Here is a 15,985-nt window from a genome sequence, read left to right on the forward strand (position 1 = left end):
CGCACATAAACACGCTCGGACATCTCACTATCTCACTTGTGTTTTCCACCCCTCCCTTTAGAGTTGAGTCGTCCATGTAATTAGGGCCCCCGGACGTAATAACGCAACAGAAAAGACGTGTAAGGTCAAAATAGAGCTGGGAAGCCGTCTCAGCGGTCATTCTCCTTGCAAGCAAAAATCCCAGAAAACTGTCTTTTCCTTTTTATTTGTGCGTCTAATGGCAAACCTGACAAGTATCAAGTGTGCTATGTGTTAGATTAATTTTACAAACACAAATTTGCTGATAACGTAACTTCTCTAATTAATCTATATATAAAAAGATTAAATATCTGAGCCAATTCAAGTATATATTTTTTTCAGATTGCAAATGTGCAACTAAAAATTTGGAATTTTGTAAAATTATTATTAGATATATCTCATATTTGCTCATATTTAGGCCGCTTATGGACCATAAACCCAGATTTCTGCATTGTATTATGGAGAATGCACACAAAATACATGCTGCTCAATAGCAAGGAAAAATACATAAATGAGGAACAATATAATATAAGCCACAACTTGAAAATTGTAGGGAGAAAATACTACTTTATAGTCCGAAATTTACAATGTCCATTGATGTTATTTGGTTATTTATTTTTTACTTCTCCAGCAACAACACATCAAGTCGAAGCAGACTTACTGTCAGGGGTGCAGTCAGTGAAGAGTGGCACCAACAGAGGCACATTGTCTATGTTCTTTAAATGAGGTCGAACTTGATGAATGCCACGTGGAAGCTTTGCCTAAAGAGAAGAATGAGAAAAGTATGGCAAAGAGACAACAATGAAGAAGTAAAAATGGTTAAGACAAACTGCAGTTTAGTGAGTGGACATGGGTTTGATTTATTCTATCTTTAAAATTATCTAACCCGGTTGCAGTCTTCCAGGAAGCTGGGCACATCACTGTCTGTGGGTTGGAAACTCGACATGTCCAAATGGACCACTTCCTCTGGCAGCAAAGGACCTTCTGCTTCATCTCGAGAATCTGCTTATAAATGCATTTCTATTTCAAGTAATACCATGTGACAATCAAAAATATACCTACATTTTCTACATTTTAAAAAACAACTTGTCACCTTGGTTCAGGTCTTCATGGAGCGAGCCATGACAGGGGCTGGAGGGAGCTGCTTCACATGGACCATCGCCATTTGAAGTCAGCGTGATGTGACAATTCCAACCCGTCTCTAATCCCATTTTCTCTGCAAAAACCTGTGGAATGAATAATGTATGTACTTCTATGTTCAGAAAAGTAATAATGTGCATTTACAATAGGATAATTTTAACAGGACTTTCTATTACTGTATTTCTCAGCTGTTAGAAAAAAAACCTTTTAGAGGGTGAAAGTCAAACTGTGAGGCAACAAACACAAGATTGCAAAATGATTCTTCATGCCTTGGGCAACAATCACTTACAACATGGCAAATCCAAAAATCACATTCTAGTTGGCAAGTGGTCGTGCGTTATCCTATTGTGAGGAAATTTGTGTGCATCATTTTTGTAATATTTTGAAGGGAAGACAAAAGCAAACAAACCTCGATAGATTGCATCTGAAAGTCAGGGTTGAGGTGGGGCAAATAGACCCGGGAGAAGAAAGGTATAACAATTTAAAACAAAATTAGAATTAAGTTTAGAGTAAGGTTAGATTAAACTTATTTTTGAGTGTGTCTGCATCGTAATCCAAGTTCATTTAAATTTGTTTAAGTTATGTTACGAGCGTGTTGCCATGCAAAAAGTCCCCCCCCCCCCGTCCCCTCTCTCTCCCCTCCACGAACTCCGTCTAATTTTAGTACTATTAAACACATTTTAGTACCATCAAACCACTAGTTATTTGTTACTTTGTTAATAGATGGCAAATTAGAACAAATAAAAAAGTTTTTCCAATCCAATATCCTGTTTTTGGTGTTTTTTCAGAGGGTTGGAACAAACTAATTTGTTTTTAGTTCATTTCTATGGGAAACGTTCATTTGAGTCACGAGTAAATCGACATATACGAGCTCAGTCCTGGGACGAATTAAGCTTGAATCTCGAGGTAACACTGTACAGAATTTACATATAAAATAATGCTCTACTTATGGAAAAAATCCAAGTTAGAAAACAAGTTCTGGAACAATTTAATTTTGTACATAGAGGTACCACTCTACTTCTTGCAACACAATGACAAACATTTTTGAGAGCTTGAAAGAACAAGGCACACAGTCAAATGATTTACATTAGTAACCTTGTAACAAAATATACAGTTGAATTTAAGTTTTGTTTGTTTGGATGTTGTTATTCTTTTACCTTGCTGCGGAGTTCATCCTCAATGGAAAAGTAAACAAATCGAATGCATGCCGTGATCAGTGCATCAATTAGTTGGACTGTATCCAGCCGGGCTTGAAACTGGGATGAAACCATGCCCATGAAGATCTGTCCACTAAGGGCTTGCGCATCTTCGTCACATTCCATTACCTCACCTATACCTTCTATTAGAAAATGGGAGAGAGTTTGTATTAAATAGGGTCCCAAATTATGAGAGAATATACACCTTAAAACTTTATCACCAATTCAACTAGCCCATGTAAAGGTTATGCCTGTATTTTAAAACATTTTTGGAGAGAGAAAGAAAAAGGCTAAAAAAAGAGTTGCTGTTTGGAGTTAGACTACAACCCATCATCCCTGGCCTTCATGAGAAAGATCCTGGCATTGACTCAAATATACGAGCAATTGCGCGTACTGTTGCAGCCATGTTTTACATGTACCGTCAGAACTCCAACTGTTCCTGCTGGAAGTAAGCTTCTTAGGGGTGGTTAAGGACAGCTCTAGTCCTGAGAATAGACTAGGACCAGAGACCAACTCCACACACTTGCCATTGAACTGGTTAGATATTGAACCTTGCATCGGTTTATACGCAAATGCTGAGCAGTAACCAGACAGACAGGCACGTTGGTAGAAATCTAGAATCTTTTTTCTAGAAAAAAAGAGAGGGAAGGGTAATTTACATCAGGCTTTAAGTTCCTCATGAAGTTTAAATTGTCAAATGTTTGACAAAAATACATGTGTACCTGTCAGAGCCTGAAAGGGGATAAATATCAGTGCCATCCCAAAAGTCAGTGCAAACATCCAAGATAAGGTCTGCTGAGCCATGTGACAGCATTTGGATGCAATCTGCAAACCAAGATGTACCAAAGTATAGTGAGAGAGAGAGAGAGAGAGAGTGAGAGTCAAAAAGAGAGAGTAACAGAGAGTGAGAGTGAGAGACTGTGAAAAAGAGAGGGAGTGAAAGAGAGCGGGACTGAGAGAGAGAGAGTGAGTGAGAGTGAGACAATAACAGAGAGTGATAGAGAGAGTGACAGAGAGCGAGTGAAGGGGAGTGAAAGAGAGCCTGAGTGAGAGAGAGAGAGTGAGACAATAACAGAGTGATAGAGTGAGAGAGAGAGTGAGGGAGAGAGTGAGAGAGAGTGAGCAAGAGAGAGGGAGATGGAGAGAGACCAAGAGAATGAGAGAGAGTGATAGAGGGTGAGAGTGAGTGAGAGAGAAAAAGTGAGTGAGAGAGAAACAGTGAGAGAGAGAACGAGAGAGATAAGTCAAAGAGAGAGTGATATAGAGTGTGAAAGAGAGTGAGAAGTGAGAGTGATAGAGAGCAAGAGAGATAGTGAGAGAGCGAAAGGGAGCGGAAGAGAGAGTAAGAAAGAGTGATCGAGAGAGAGTGATAGAGAAAGAGTGAGAGAGGGTGAGAGCGAATGAGAAAGAGTGCAAGAAAGTGCGAGAGAGTGAGCGAGAGAGTTAGAGGGAGAGTGTCAGAGAACGAGAGTGAGAGAGTAATAGAAATTGAGTGATAGAGAGAGTGGGAGAAAGAGTGAAAGAGAGCGGAAAAAAGGGAGAGTGCGAGAGAGACAGAGAAAATAGAGTGAGAGAAAGTCATAGAGAGAGTGATATAGAGTGTGATAGAGAGTGAGAAGTGAGAGTGAAAGAGTAAGAGAGAGTGAGTGTGAGAGAGGGCGAGAGAGTGTGAGAGAGAGTGAGAGAGTGAGAAAGTGTGCGAGAGAGTGTGAGAGAAAGTGAGAGACAGCGAGAGAGCAAGAGAGAGAGTGAGATAATGAGGGAGAGCGACAGAAAGAGTGAAAGAGAGCAAAAGAGAGCGAGATAGAGCAAGAGAGAGAGACAGAGAGAGTGTGCGAGAGAGAGAAGCGCATACATAATATATACATATATTTACAGGGAAGAAGTTTCAATATAACATTTTATTTACAAATGCTTCTACACACCAAATATTTAGGTAATGAAAAACTGTGATGGGAACCCTTTTTTTCCAACATACAAAAGAACAGTTAGTTGAAAACAGTGCTAAAATAAAACATCCGCTGAAACTTCAAAAAACTTCCTGTCTCTGGAATTTTATTTTTAAATTGTCGCACTAGAGTTGCTTTCCCATTGACTATCTGCCAACACTCTGCTGGCATCCCATTGGCTAATGGAAGCTGCGTCTCCATGATATCTTTACCGACACCTGCCATCTCCAGAAGTTTTCTGACGACATCGCTATTGTTGAACGAGTAACGGACGGGAGTACAAGGGAGTCATCATAGTCTTTGTTGACCGGTGTGGGCGAAATCACCTCTACATAAATGCTAGTAAGAGAAAGGAAATGGTGATCAATTTCCGGAGGAAGCCCCCACAGACCACACAGAGCAACATCCAGGGAACAGACATTGAAATCGAGGAGAATTATAAGTACCTGAGCGTTCACCTCAACAACAAACTGGACTCGTCTACAAAAACAGATACCCTGTACAAAAAGGCCCAGAGTCACCTCCACCTACTGAGGAGACTAAGGTCCTTTGGAGTGTGCAGGACACTGTTGAGGACCTTTTATGACACTGGAGTGGCGCCCCGTTCTTGCATGCCCTCACCGGCGCCCCGCCTTTGTGCACACAAAGATTTTCAATTGTTCCCTGCAACAATCCATCATCCCCTCCTGCCTGAAATCTGCCACCATTATCCCTGTCCCAAAAAAGCCAACAATTGACAGCCTGAATGATTACAGGCCTGTTGCACTTACGCCTGTGATCATGTCGTGCTTTGAAAAGTTGGTCGCCCGCCACATCAGGGAAACAATCCCTCCCTCAGCAAACCGGTCCACTGAGGACACCATCACCGTAGCTCTACACAGCACTGAGCCACCTGGAGCACCAGGGGAACTATGTGAGGATGCTTTTCATTAACTATAGCTCAGCCTTCAACACTATAATACCGGACATTCTGGCTGACAAACTCTCCCACTTTGGACTATCCTCTTCCATCGGCTGCTGGATTAAGAATTTCTTAATCAACCATCCACAAACTGTTAGATTTGGTCGCTACCTCTCTTCCTCATTACACTGAGCACTGGCTCCCCTCATGGTTGTGTACTGAGTTCTCTTCTATACTCCCTGTACACATACGACTGTACACTGACCCACCATTCTAACTCCATCATCAAATTTGCCGATGACACCACTGTGGTCGGACTCATCTCAGGGGGGATGAGTCTGCCAACAGAGATGAGGTCAACAAACTGTCTTTGTGGTGTTTGGTGAACAATGTCACACTAAACACCAAGAAAACTAAAGAAATAATCCTGAACTTTCGCAAACGCAGCACAGATCTGGCCCCACTCCTCATAAATGGAGTATGCGTAGACAGGGTCCAGTCCTTCAAATTCCTGGGGGCCCACGTCACGGACAAGCTCTCCTGGTCTACCAACAACACGGCACTGGTGAAGAAAGCCCAGAAGCGACTCCATTTTCTGAGGGTACTCAGGAGGAAAAACTTGGACACTAAGCTTCTGGTAACCTTCTATAGACCCACTGTGGAGAGCATCCTGGCATACTGCATTAGTGTGGTACGCTGGAAGCAAGGCAGCAGACAGAAAAGGCATGCAGAGATCATCTGGGCGGTGTTGATCACAACCTGTTCCAGCTGCTGCCCTCTGGCAGACGCTACAAGTCTTACAAAAAACTGACAAATAGACTTAGGGACAGTTTTTTTCCCAGAGCCATCAGGGCTCTGAACTCGCATTAGCACGACACACGATCCCTTCTGTGCAATAACTTGGGGTGTGCAATAACAATGTGCAATATCTGAGATTGTGCAATATTTGAGAATTACCTTGCCCGGACGTGACTTTTTAAATTACCTATTCATGTTTTTACTGGGAAACAATCACTTTGTGGAGTAGCACCACTAATTTTGTTATACAGCTTTTGTATAATGACAATAAAGGCTTTTGATTTGATTGATCTGAAGCATAAAGAACCAGTGGCACGACCCAAAGTGGAAAGGTACATACCAAGTGTTGCTGACCACACCAACAGGTGTAAAAATAGCCAAGGGGGGACTTGCTTTCACCTTTCGCACTCATCCCAGTACCCAAGAAGTCACCCGCAAACAATCTGATGTGGTGGTGGGGAGAATGATACGGCCTACAGAGATGAGGTCCTTAGACTCAGCAAGTGGTGCGCTCTCAAGAACTTGGCGCTGAACGTCTCCAAAACGAAAGATCTCATCCTGGACTTCCAACGGAACAAGGCAGCTCTATCCCCCTTGTATATAAACGGCGAATGTGTGGAGCGATTTAAGACTTTCAAATTGTGTGGACCCACATCTCTGTTGATCACATTTGGGCGGCAAACACCACAGCACCCGTCAAGAAGGCGCAGCAGAGGCTACATATCCCGAGGGTACACAGGAAGGAGCAACTAAACACCAACGTCCTGGTGACCTTCTACCGGTCTGCCATTGAGAAGATGCTGACCTACGCTGTGTCAGGGTGGCAATCAAGCTGCACAGAAGCCGACAAGAAAAGACTACAGAGGGTGATCAACACAGGTGAAAAGATCATCAACTGCCCCCTACCTGCCCTTTCCACCATGTACAAATCCCAGTATCTAAGAAGCGCAGAGAGCATCATAAAAGACAATACACATCCCGGCTTCCACCACATTAGCCTACTGCCCCATGGCAGGCACTACAGGGCCATAACAGCCAAGACAAACAGACTCAAGGACAGTTTCTTTCCATGAGCCGTCACCATACTCGACTCAAGCTCTGTATCTAGGACCTAATCCACACTTATGGCTAGCCACTTTAGTCACTTCGTACCACTTTTTCATATGACAACATATCTATGTTGACCACTACTTATTTATTATGTTGACTACATATTTATCTAATACTTATCTATTGATTCTTTATTTGTCATTACTATATATTGATTATCTATCTGTTTGTTTGTAGTTGGGTCCATAGACTCAGCGAGTGGTGCGCTCTTAACAATTTGGCACTGAACGTCTCGATGGAATTCATCCTGGACTTCAGATGAAACAAAGCCGCTCCACTCTGCTGATCTCACTTGGACTACTTATTTATTTATTACTCACTTATTGATTATTTATTTGTCTGTTTGTTGTTGTATTATAGTTGTACAATGATAATAAAAAGCATTCAAAGTCAAATGATCTCAGTTGAAATGCTTGAGACAGGTGAGAAAAAATTTACTCAAAATAAAAGGAAAATAAAGGGAGGACCTTTTGGTCATGGAGCAATAACATTTACCATAGTGATCATATCTCTTTTTATATTGGAGTTATTGTCTCGATATAAAAAATGTGTAAGCATTTCAGTTGAGACTGATCCTTGTTATAAAGAGCCAAAACGAACAACAAGCGGAGTAAAACTAAGAAGGCAAAAAATACAATCGGACATAACGATACCTACTGAATGTGAATTCCAAATGTGGATTGGAGATTACATTTCTAAGAGAATGGACACCCAAACAATGATTTGCCTCCAACGTAAGATTATTTCAATCACTATTCCTTGGGATATTCTTTTTTGTAGTTCCATATAAATCATCAGACTATGGTAAACTCCATGTGTAGTAGTTGACAGTTCTGAATGGAGAAAGGGCAAACCTTGTTACAGAAACTGGTATAAACTGGCGAGCTTGGACGACATGATACATACAGTGGGGCAAATAAGTATTTGGTGAACCACCGATTGTGCAAGGTCTCCAAATTGAAAAGATTAGAGGCCTGTAATTGTCAACATGGGTAAACCTCAACCATGAGAGACAGAATGTGGGAGAAAAAAACCCTGAAAATCACATTGTTTGACTTTTAAAGAATTTATTTCCAAATTAAAGTGTAAAATAAGCATTTGGTCACCTACAAACAAGCAAGATTTCTGACTGTCAAAGAGGTCTAACTTCTTCTAACGAGGTCTCCATTCGTTACCTGTATTAATAGCATCTGTTTTAACTCATTATCGGCATAAAAGACACCTGTCCACAACCTCAGTCTCTCACACTCCAAACTCCACTATGGCCAAGAGCTGTCGAAGGACACCAGAGAAAAAATTGTAGACCTGCACCAGGCTGGGAAGACTGAATCTGCAATAGGTAAAAGGGTTGGTGTAAAGAAATCAACTGTGGGAGTAATTATTAGAAAATGGAAGACATACAATACAACTGATAATCTCCCTCCATGCAAGATCTCACCCTGTGGCGTCAAAATCATAACAAGAACAGTGAGCAAAAATCCCAAAACCACACAGGGGGACCTAGTGAATGACCTACGGACAGAGAGCTGGGACCACAGTAACAAAGGCTACTATCAGTAACACAATGCGCCGCCAGGGACTCAAATCCTGCACTGCCAGGCTGTCCCCCTGCTGAACGCAGTACACATCCAGGCCCGTCTGCGGTTCGCTAGAGAGCATTTGGATGATCCAGAAGAGGACTGGGAGAATGTGTTATGGTCAGATGAAACAAAAATAGAACTTTTGGTAGAAACACAGGTTCTCGTGTTTGGAGGAGAAAGAATACTGAATTGCATCCGAAGAACACCATACCCACTGTGAAGCATGGGGGTGGAAACATCATGCTTTGGGGCTGTGTTTCTGCAAAGGGACCAGGAAGACTGATCTGTGTAATGGAAAGAATGAATGGAGCCATATATAGAGATTTTGAGTGAAAATCTCCTTCCATCAACAAGGACATTGAAGATGAGACGTGGCTGCATATATCAGCATGACAATGATCCCAAAAACACAGTCAGGGCAACAAAGGAGTTGCTTCTTAAGAAGCATTTCAAGTTCCTGGAGTGACCTAGCCTGTCTCCAGATCTCAACTTCATAGAAAATCTGTGTTGCCCAACGACAGCCCCAAAACATCACTGCTCTAGAGGAGATCTGCATGGAGGAATGGGCCAAAATACCAGCAACAGTGTGTGAAAAGCTTGTGAAGAGTTACAGAAAATGTTTGGCCTCCGTTATTGCCAATAAAGGGTACATAACAAAGTATTGAGATGAACTTTTGGTATTGACCAAATACTTATTTTCCACCATGATTTGCAAATAAATTCTTAAAAATCAAACAATGTTATTTTCTGTGTTTTTTCCCCACATTCTGTCTCTCATAGTTGAGGTTTACCCAGGTTGACAATTACAGGCCTCTCTAATCTTTTCAAGTAGGATTTTCCAGACCTGACCCCCATAACGGAAGCTCCAAGAGGATTCCTGACGGTTCGGTCCTCATCTGTTTTGACTTATATAAATGTGTTTTGTACGCATGTACGTACTAGGCTAAAGATAAAACTCGCAGGCACAAAGATAAAAACACACAGATGTGGAATCCCTCTTGTTTTTATTTTTTATTTTTACAATTTTACTACAAATGAATATCAGCTTGGGGCCATTCAGTACTGCTTGTAGTCCGAGTTTAGGTTGGCCTCCCTGATGCTTCTCCTCATCTCAGAGTGAGCAGCACTGTAGAGAGCTTGTTCCACAGACCTGAAGGCTGCGTCCCGGGCTCGGGAACCCTCTAAAAATGATAAAATTATACCTATTTTGTATGAAATAGGAGTCCAAATGTATTTATGTATATAAAAAAGATATGATTTATTAAGACGTTGAAATGAGAAATGCAAAGATATTTTCCGAGGTGTAATTTCAAGTGGCAGCTAAGTAAACATACTCATGACTAACCGCATGCATGTAAACACAACCTAACAACGTCAATTAATGTTACGCACACTCAGGAAAAACTCTAGAAACAACTCCGTGACGAATTAGGTTCAAAGGCACACGAATCAGAAACTCTTCATCGGCAGGAGCTGATCAGCCATGGTCCCGGAAAAATATTTAAAAGTGTCCACAAAGGGGGAGACAGTCTCATGGAGTACCGGTGGCTGCAACCCCGACCAGGAGAACTCTGGCATTCGCCTGGAGTGTCCCTTACTTGGGTCGGACTAGCGCCATTCCCTCCTGTCGAACCGGGTAGCCGCGACCCCTTCACGCGCTGGCTCTAACGTCACCTTACAGCACACCAGTGGCGGGCGGTGCATTTTCTGGTAGCGCCTTCAACGTATCAATCCAACCCTCAAAAACTATTTTATGGCTATAAAACCTATACTGCAGCTACAGCTGCAACACATAAAAAATAATCAATAAATTAACGCACAAAAATGGGGTAAAATCCACTTCCTAGCAGCATTTCATGATTAAATACAAATACTGGAGCTTTTCAGACATTAAAACCAGGCCAGGGGGTGATTTTCCCGGGAAAAGACAGCGATGAACGTCAATGGCGTACGGGCAAACATTGCCCGAAAATGGGGTAAAATCCAGCCGAAAACAGCATTTATTGATTAAATACAAATACTGGAGCTTTTTAGACATCAGAACCGGGCCCGGAGTATCATTTCCCCGGTAAAAAGACAGCGATGAACGTCGATACGTCCACACGTGAAATGACAAAAAATGCACTAAAATTAGGTAAAATCCACTTCCTAGCATCATTTATTGATTGAATACAAATACTGGAGCTTTTGAGACATTACAACCAGGCCAGGGGGGTGATTTTTCCCGGGAAAAGACAGCGATGGACGTCAATGGTGAAACGCCAAAAATTTAACTGGGGTAAAATCCACTTCCTAGCAGCATTTTGTGATTAAATACAAACACTGGAGCTTTTCAGATATCAGAACTTGGCCCACAATTGAAATATTATTTAGGAATATAGCTATATTTTACTCACCAAAAATCCTTTTTAAACAATATTGTTAGAATAATGATTCAAACCTTTTAAATCATTATTAGTAATATTTAATTAAAAAAGGAAAAACATCTTTCAACATTTCTGGTTACACTTGCAAGGAGATGCCTTGTGACGTCGTCTCAGTCCACAGTGCATTCTGAATTGCAGTAACTGATTCATTGTATTTAATCGCGACATTCGAAAAACATGTTTATGTAATCAGTACAATAACACTCTCGATGGTTTAGAAAAACAACAGTGTGAGGAATGAAATGGTGTGAGAACACCCAAAACAATGGTGTGAGGAATTGCATAATATTTTCATTATAAGGTAAACAAAGTAGTATTATAATGTAAACAAAGCATTCTAAAGTAAACCAAGCAGGATTATAATGTAAACAAAGCATTCTTAAGTAAACCAAGCAGGATTATAATGTAAACAAGGCAGTATTATAATGTAAGCAAAGCCGTATTTTCAAATCTGCTGCTGGAGTCTCGTCATAACAGTCTCATTGGGTCCTGCCGGGAGAAGTGTCCGTAACAATGTGTCCTCTAGCTTTTGGGCCTTGAGGAGACGAATGTGGAGGAAAAAGTCCATGTTCCCATGACTGTTTATAGCCTTACTACTTATTAAAAAATGCTTACAACACATATAGAATATTCCATCATAATTCTAACAAATATCCATCCTCCTTTCTTTCTTCCTTCTTTCCCATCGCCATCGAAGCTAATGATGAAAGTCGAGCCTGTCCTGTCATATTTCTGGCATAGTCCGTTTTGAAAATGGCTTTAAATCAAAACAACAATATACTATTTGCTTGTGGAGCTAAGTTAGCACACTGAAAGTGCCGCACACACCATTTTCCCGGCTGTAACAGGCTTGCTTGCTAGCTTCGGAGTTGACCGCCCTTTCTTAATGATGTCCATTTTTTTCTTGAAAAGTCGGTCTGGAAAATAGCTTTGTGAGAGAAATCTGCAACAGAATCCATTTGGTTTTGCCACTGTCGGCATGTGGGTGGAGTTTGCGATCTCTGGCTGCTTTGGCCCGCCTACTAGCCAATCATAATTTTTGAAAGCAATGACATGTCCCAGCCAGCAAAATGCTAACGCCTATGAAAAATCATTGTGGGGTGTCCAACTCGAAATCTGATTGGTTAAAAGCACCAGTCTAGTTTAATGCAGCAGAGCCCGCAAGAACTGATTGTGAAGGCTTTGAGGCAGATCTGATCTGGCAACAAATAATGGCTGAAATGTGATTGGTTAAATGCTTCAATATGAAAACACATCTGGAAGCAGTGCAACCAGGGGGAAAAGCAATGAAAGGAAGCTAACAGACCATTTGGAATAATAAGTACGTATTGATGGACAAAATATAATATGATTCAGATATTTCTTAGGCCAGCAGAGAATGCCTTGAAGGCCCTGACGACCCGCCACTGCAGCACACTAACCTTGGTCTCCGGCATCAGGGAGACGCAGCTTTGTTCCAGCCTAAGGGTCCGCAACACAAAATTTTGAAAGAGCCATATTGGACAAAAAATATATACATATATCTCTGGAGCCACAAAAAAATAAAATCCTTATAATTCAGGCAACACATGCTCAATATAACTATATTAGCCAACTATGAAAATTACCACGTTTGCTACAAATACATCATCAGCATTCATGATTAAATGTTTATTCTCCAGGCAGTGCATTCTCTATAGAATGACGCACCACATAAATGTGCTGTAATACGATGCTGCACTTCAATACAATATTATTCAATTAAGAAGGCAACCTCAACTAGTTCACATGAATTATTTAATGCTTATGCAATCCGACAATATTTTAATCGTCATCAATATGCCGCTTGACAAAGTACATACCACTCTCCCAGGGCAGAACAGGGAATGGTTTCCTTGCACTGAAAACACTCCATGTCTTCCAAGTCCGAAGGAAATTATGCCTATTCTAAAATCAGCTAATTTATTAAAACCAGCCAGCTACTATTTGCCTAATTGTTTGAATGAATCCCATTTCTACATTGTTGTTTTCATGTTCGATATCATCAAATCCCCAACGCTTCTTAAGATTTAAGATCTAATTCGCAAATCACCCCCGTATTGTTGACCCCCAAGGAGGGCAAGACAGCAAAATCACTAGCTGAGCACCTCCTGCAACAGATTCCTCTCACCCCCACCAAGCAGAAATGTGTTTACATAAGATAGGAGCCATACCGAGTAGCTCCTAGCTCGCTGTTACTACAATTAAAACCAACAATAAGCAATCTTGCCACTGGAACAACGAAATTTACCGAATACGGGATGAATAAAGTGATCCAATCCAATCCAAATTAGAGAAAAATAATCCTTCTACACATTCTTAATGCTTTGGAAAACGTTAAGAATGTTTGTATCCTGTTTGTCCTCGTCCTGAAACCCTATTAAAAATACATATATATATTTCTCTCCCTCATTTGCTTTTGTAAAAGCTCAAGGGAGCCACTAGGGCAGCGCTAAAGAGCCACATGCAGCTCCAGAACCTACGGTTGCTAACCCCTGTTCTAGCAAATGGGAGGACAAAAAGTTGTTGAAGATTGATTTCGTTAGATGTTTCGTACTTGGTTTGTTTTTTGTATCTTGGAACAAAAGGTTCCCCATCAAAGCTTTTCTTAACCTAATTATTTCATATGTAGAAGCATTCATACCACTTTGTATCTTGAAAATCTCATCATTACAGATATCCGCTGTGTATTTTCCTGACTTCTGCAAAACACAGATGATGGTCCACCTAACTATTGTGAAATTTAAAAAATCCACTAATTAATCCTTGCAAGACACACCTATTAAGTAAAAACATTTCAGCTGACTACCCTTTGAAGATCATTAAGACTGTACAAAGCTGTAATAAGAGCAAAAGGTGACTACTTTGAAAAAAATAGAACATAAAACTGGTTTTCAATTCACATATTTTTGTTAAGTACATCATTTCATGTGTGACTTGAAAACCCTCATAATGATTAATACATTTTGATCTCATCTAATTTGACTCAGGGAGGTAGTAGGTTGATCAGGGTGGGAAGAATAGCAGTCTATTTTTTTATCCAATTTCGATCCTGTGAAAATGGTGTCGTCAGGCCGGATGTCGAATATCTTGATCGCATTGGGACATCACTTTTTGTCAAGACTTTTAATGAACAAATTTAATTGAGTCCTATCACTATGTGATTGAATTCTGGCACTTTGAACTCACCTGAAGAAGCATCTCGTACAAAAAGGGAGATCAGATGAGAGATAGGCGGTCGTTGTTTAGTAAAGTAATGCAATCGGCGTGAAGGCAAATCTTTCGGATTTTTTCCATTTGGGAGCTGATAAACTGCCAAGTGGCTCTCTTGTTTATACACCTCACTTGCACCAGGAGTGAACCCTGAAATTGGAAGAAAAAAAATCAACAAACTGTATGGATTTTTTTTTAAAGCAGAGACAAAAGGTGAAAAAAACAATGTTTACCAATGAGCCTGGAAAGTTCGCAGAGCCCCCATGGAACAAAAACAGGCTGGACACTGTCACGGCTCTCTTGCAGTGCCAGGTTTGACAAATGGTCAGAGAAACGGCATAACTGCTGAGTGACATTGTGGTTGCAGAGGTTCAGCATTATATTGAGGCCGAGTGGCTTGAGAGAAGGTAAGTGACACTGCCACAATAGGTCATCAAATTGAATGCTTGCAGGATTTTGCTGCTCTTGTGACAGACTCAACATTTCCAGGTGATAGTCAGACACATAATCCTCTGCCTCAGATTCGTGGTAATTCGTGGGAAATTCCTGGACAAGGTTAGTAAAAAATATAGTTACCATGTAAAACGTAGCATGATGAACATTTTTTTGGTATCAAAATGCCAAAATAATTATTTTGGGCTAATCAACTTTAAGTATGGAGTAAAACTGAATATTTGCAATCAAATTTCACCTGAGCTTGATCCGCGCCTCTCTTGGCAAGGTGAGTTAAGTTCCAATTGGACCCGGAGTTGTGTTTGTTGTGACTATTTACAGATTGGAAGGACTGCCAGTTCAAAGTTGTGTCAATTGAATGAGCTATATCATGCAATGTCTGAGTGGCCTCAGGTATATCCCCATGTTGAGTAATGGCCGCCTTTGATAGATAGAGTAGTGCACCCTCCTCCTGTGCCTGTTCATCAGTAAAACAAATAGAAAACATTACATATATATAATGTAAATACATAATGACTGCTTCTACATAAGCAATTCAGAAAACTTTTGCTATGCAAATTACTGTTCCGATATACAAAAACAAGATCCAACTTATGAAATCCCCCAAAGCGTCAATACATTTCATGTATGTTATTTTATTTTTAAATTGTCACAATGGCAATCCATTCTGCTTGACAATCTCCCTACACTCCACTCCCCTCCCATTAGCTTTCTCACAACAACTATCCATATTTTTTTTCCAGAGTGTGGATAAAGCAACTGTTCTCCAGTTAAAATTACTGGTGCAAATATAAACGAAGAAGAGGGCCCTGTTATCCATGCAAGACTGATATTGCAAGGCAATACGGCCATATCCCACCTACTATCGCTACGATATTGAAGCAGAAGGAAGCATTAAAATTAGTGATCGACGGATAAACGGCCAAGCCAATTATCGGGGTTGATATTTGGCAATTTGACGTATATCAGTATCGGGATCATCACCACATGGTCAGAAACACACATTCAGGCTTCGAATGGGCGGAACCTGACGGACAACATATCCAGATCAACCTGAAAGGAGAACTGCACTCACCCCAGGAAAGGTACCGTATTTACTCGCATATAAGCCGATTTTGTCGGACAAAAAAAATGAGGACTGAATCGAGGGTACGGCTTATATCCGCATAAAAACACGACATGC

At 40.9% G+C, this 15,985-nt stretch overlaps 1 protein-coding gene across 5 annotated transcripts in view; it reads right to left on the reverse strand.

Moving 5' to 3' along the window:
- tmem94 (transmembrane protein 94) overlaps positions 1-15,985 on the reverse strand; it is a 201,013-nt gene that overhangs the window by 60,354 nt on the left and 124,674 nt on the right. For all 5 annotated transcript variants that reach the window (XM_077625143.1, XM_077625142.1, XM_077625141.1 and 2 more), the window contains 9 exons: positions 15,041-15,259; positions 14,583-14,895; positions 14,326-14,499; positions 3,077-3,179; positions 2,774-2,982; positions 2,316-2,497; positions 1,112-1,244; positions 905-1,020; positions 680-779 (listed from right to left, as the gene is read on the reverse strand). In XM_077625143.1, the coding sequence (XP_077481269.1) occupies positions 680-779; positions 905-1,020; positions 1,112-1,244; positions 2,316-2,497; positions 2,774-2,982; positions 3,077-3,179; positions 14,326-14,499; positions 14,583-14,895; positions 15,041-15,259 (1,549 nt within the window). The remainder of the gene's footprint in view (positions 1-679; positions 780-904; positions 1,021-1,111; positions 1,245-2,315; positions 2,498-2,773; positions 2,983-3,076; positions 3,180-14,325; positions 14,500-14,582; positions 14,896-15,040; positions 15,260-15,985) is intronic.

Source organism: Stigmatopora argus, chromosome 18, assembly GCF_051989625.1.
Source record: "Stigmatopora argus isolate UIUO_Sarg chromosome 18, RoL_Sarg_1.0, whole genome shotgun sequence".
In the NCBI taxonomy this organism is placed as follows: domain Eukaryota; kingdom Metazoa; phylum Chordata; class Actinopteri; order Syngnathiformes; family Syngnathidae; genus Stigmatopora; species Stigmatopora argus.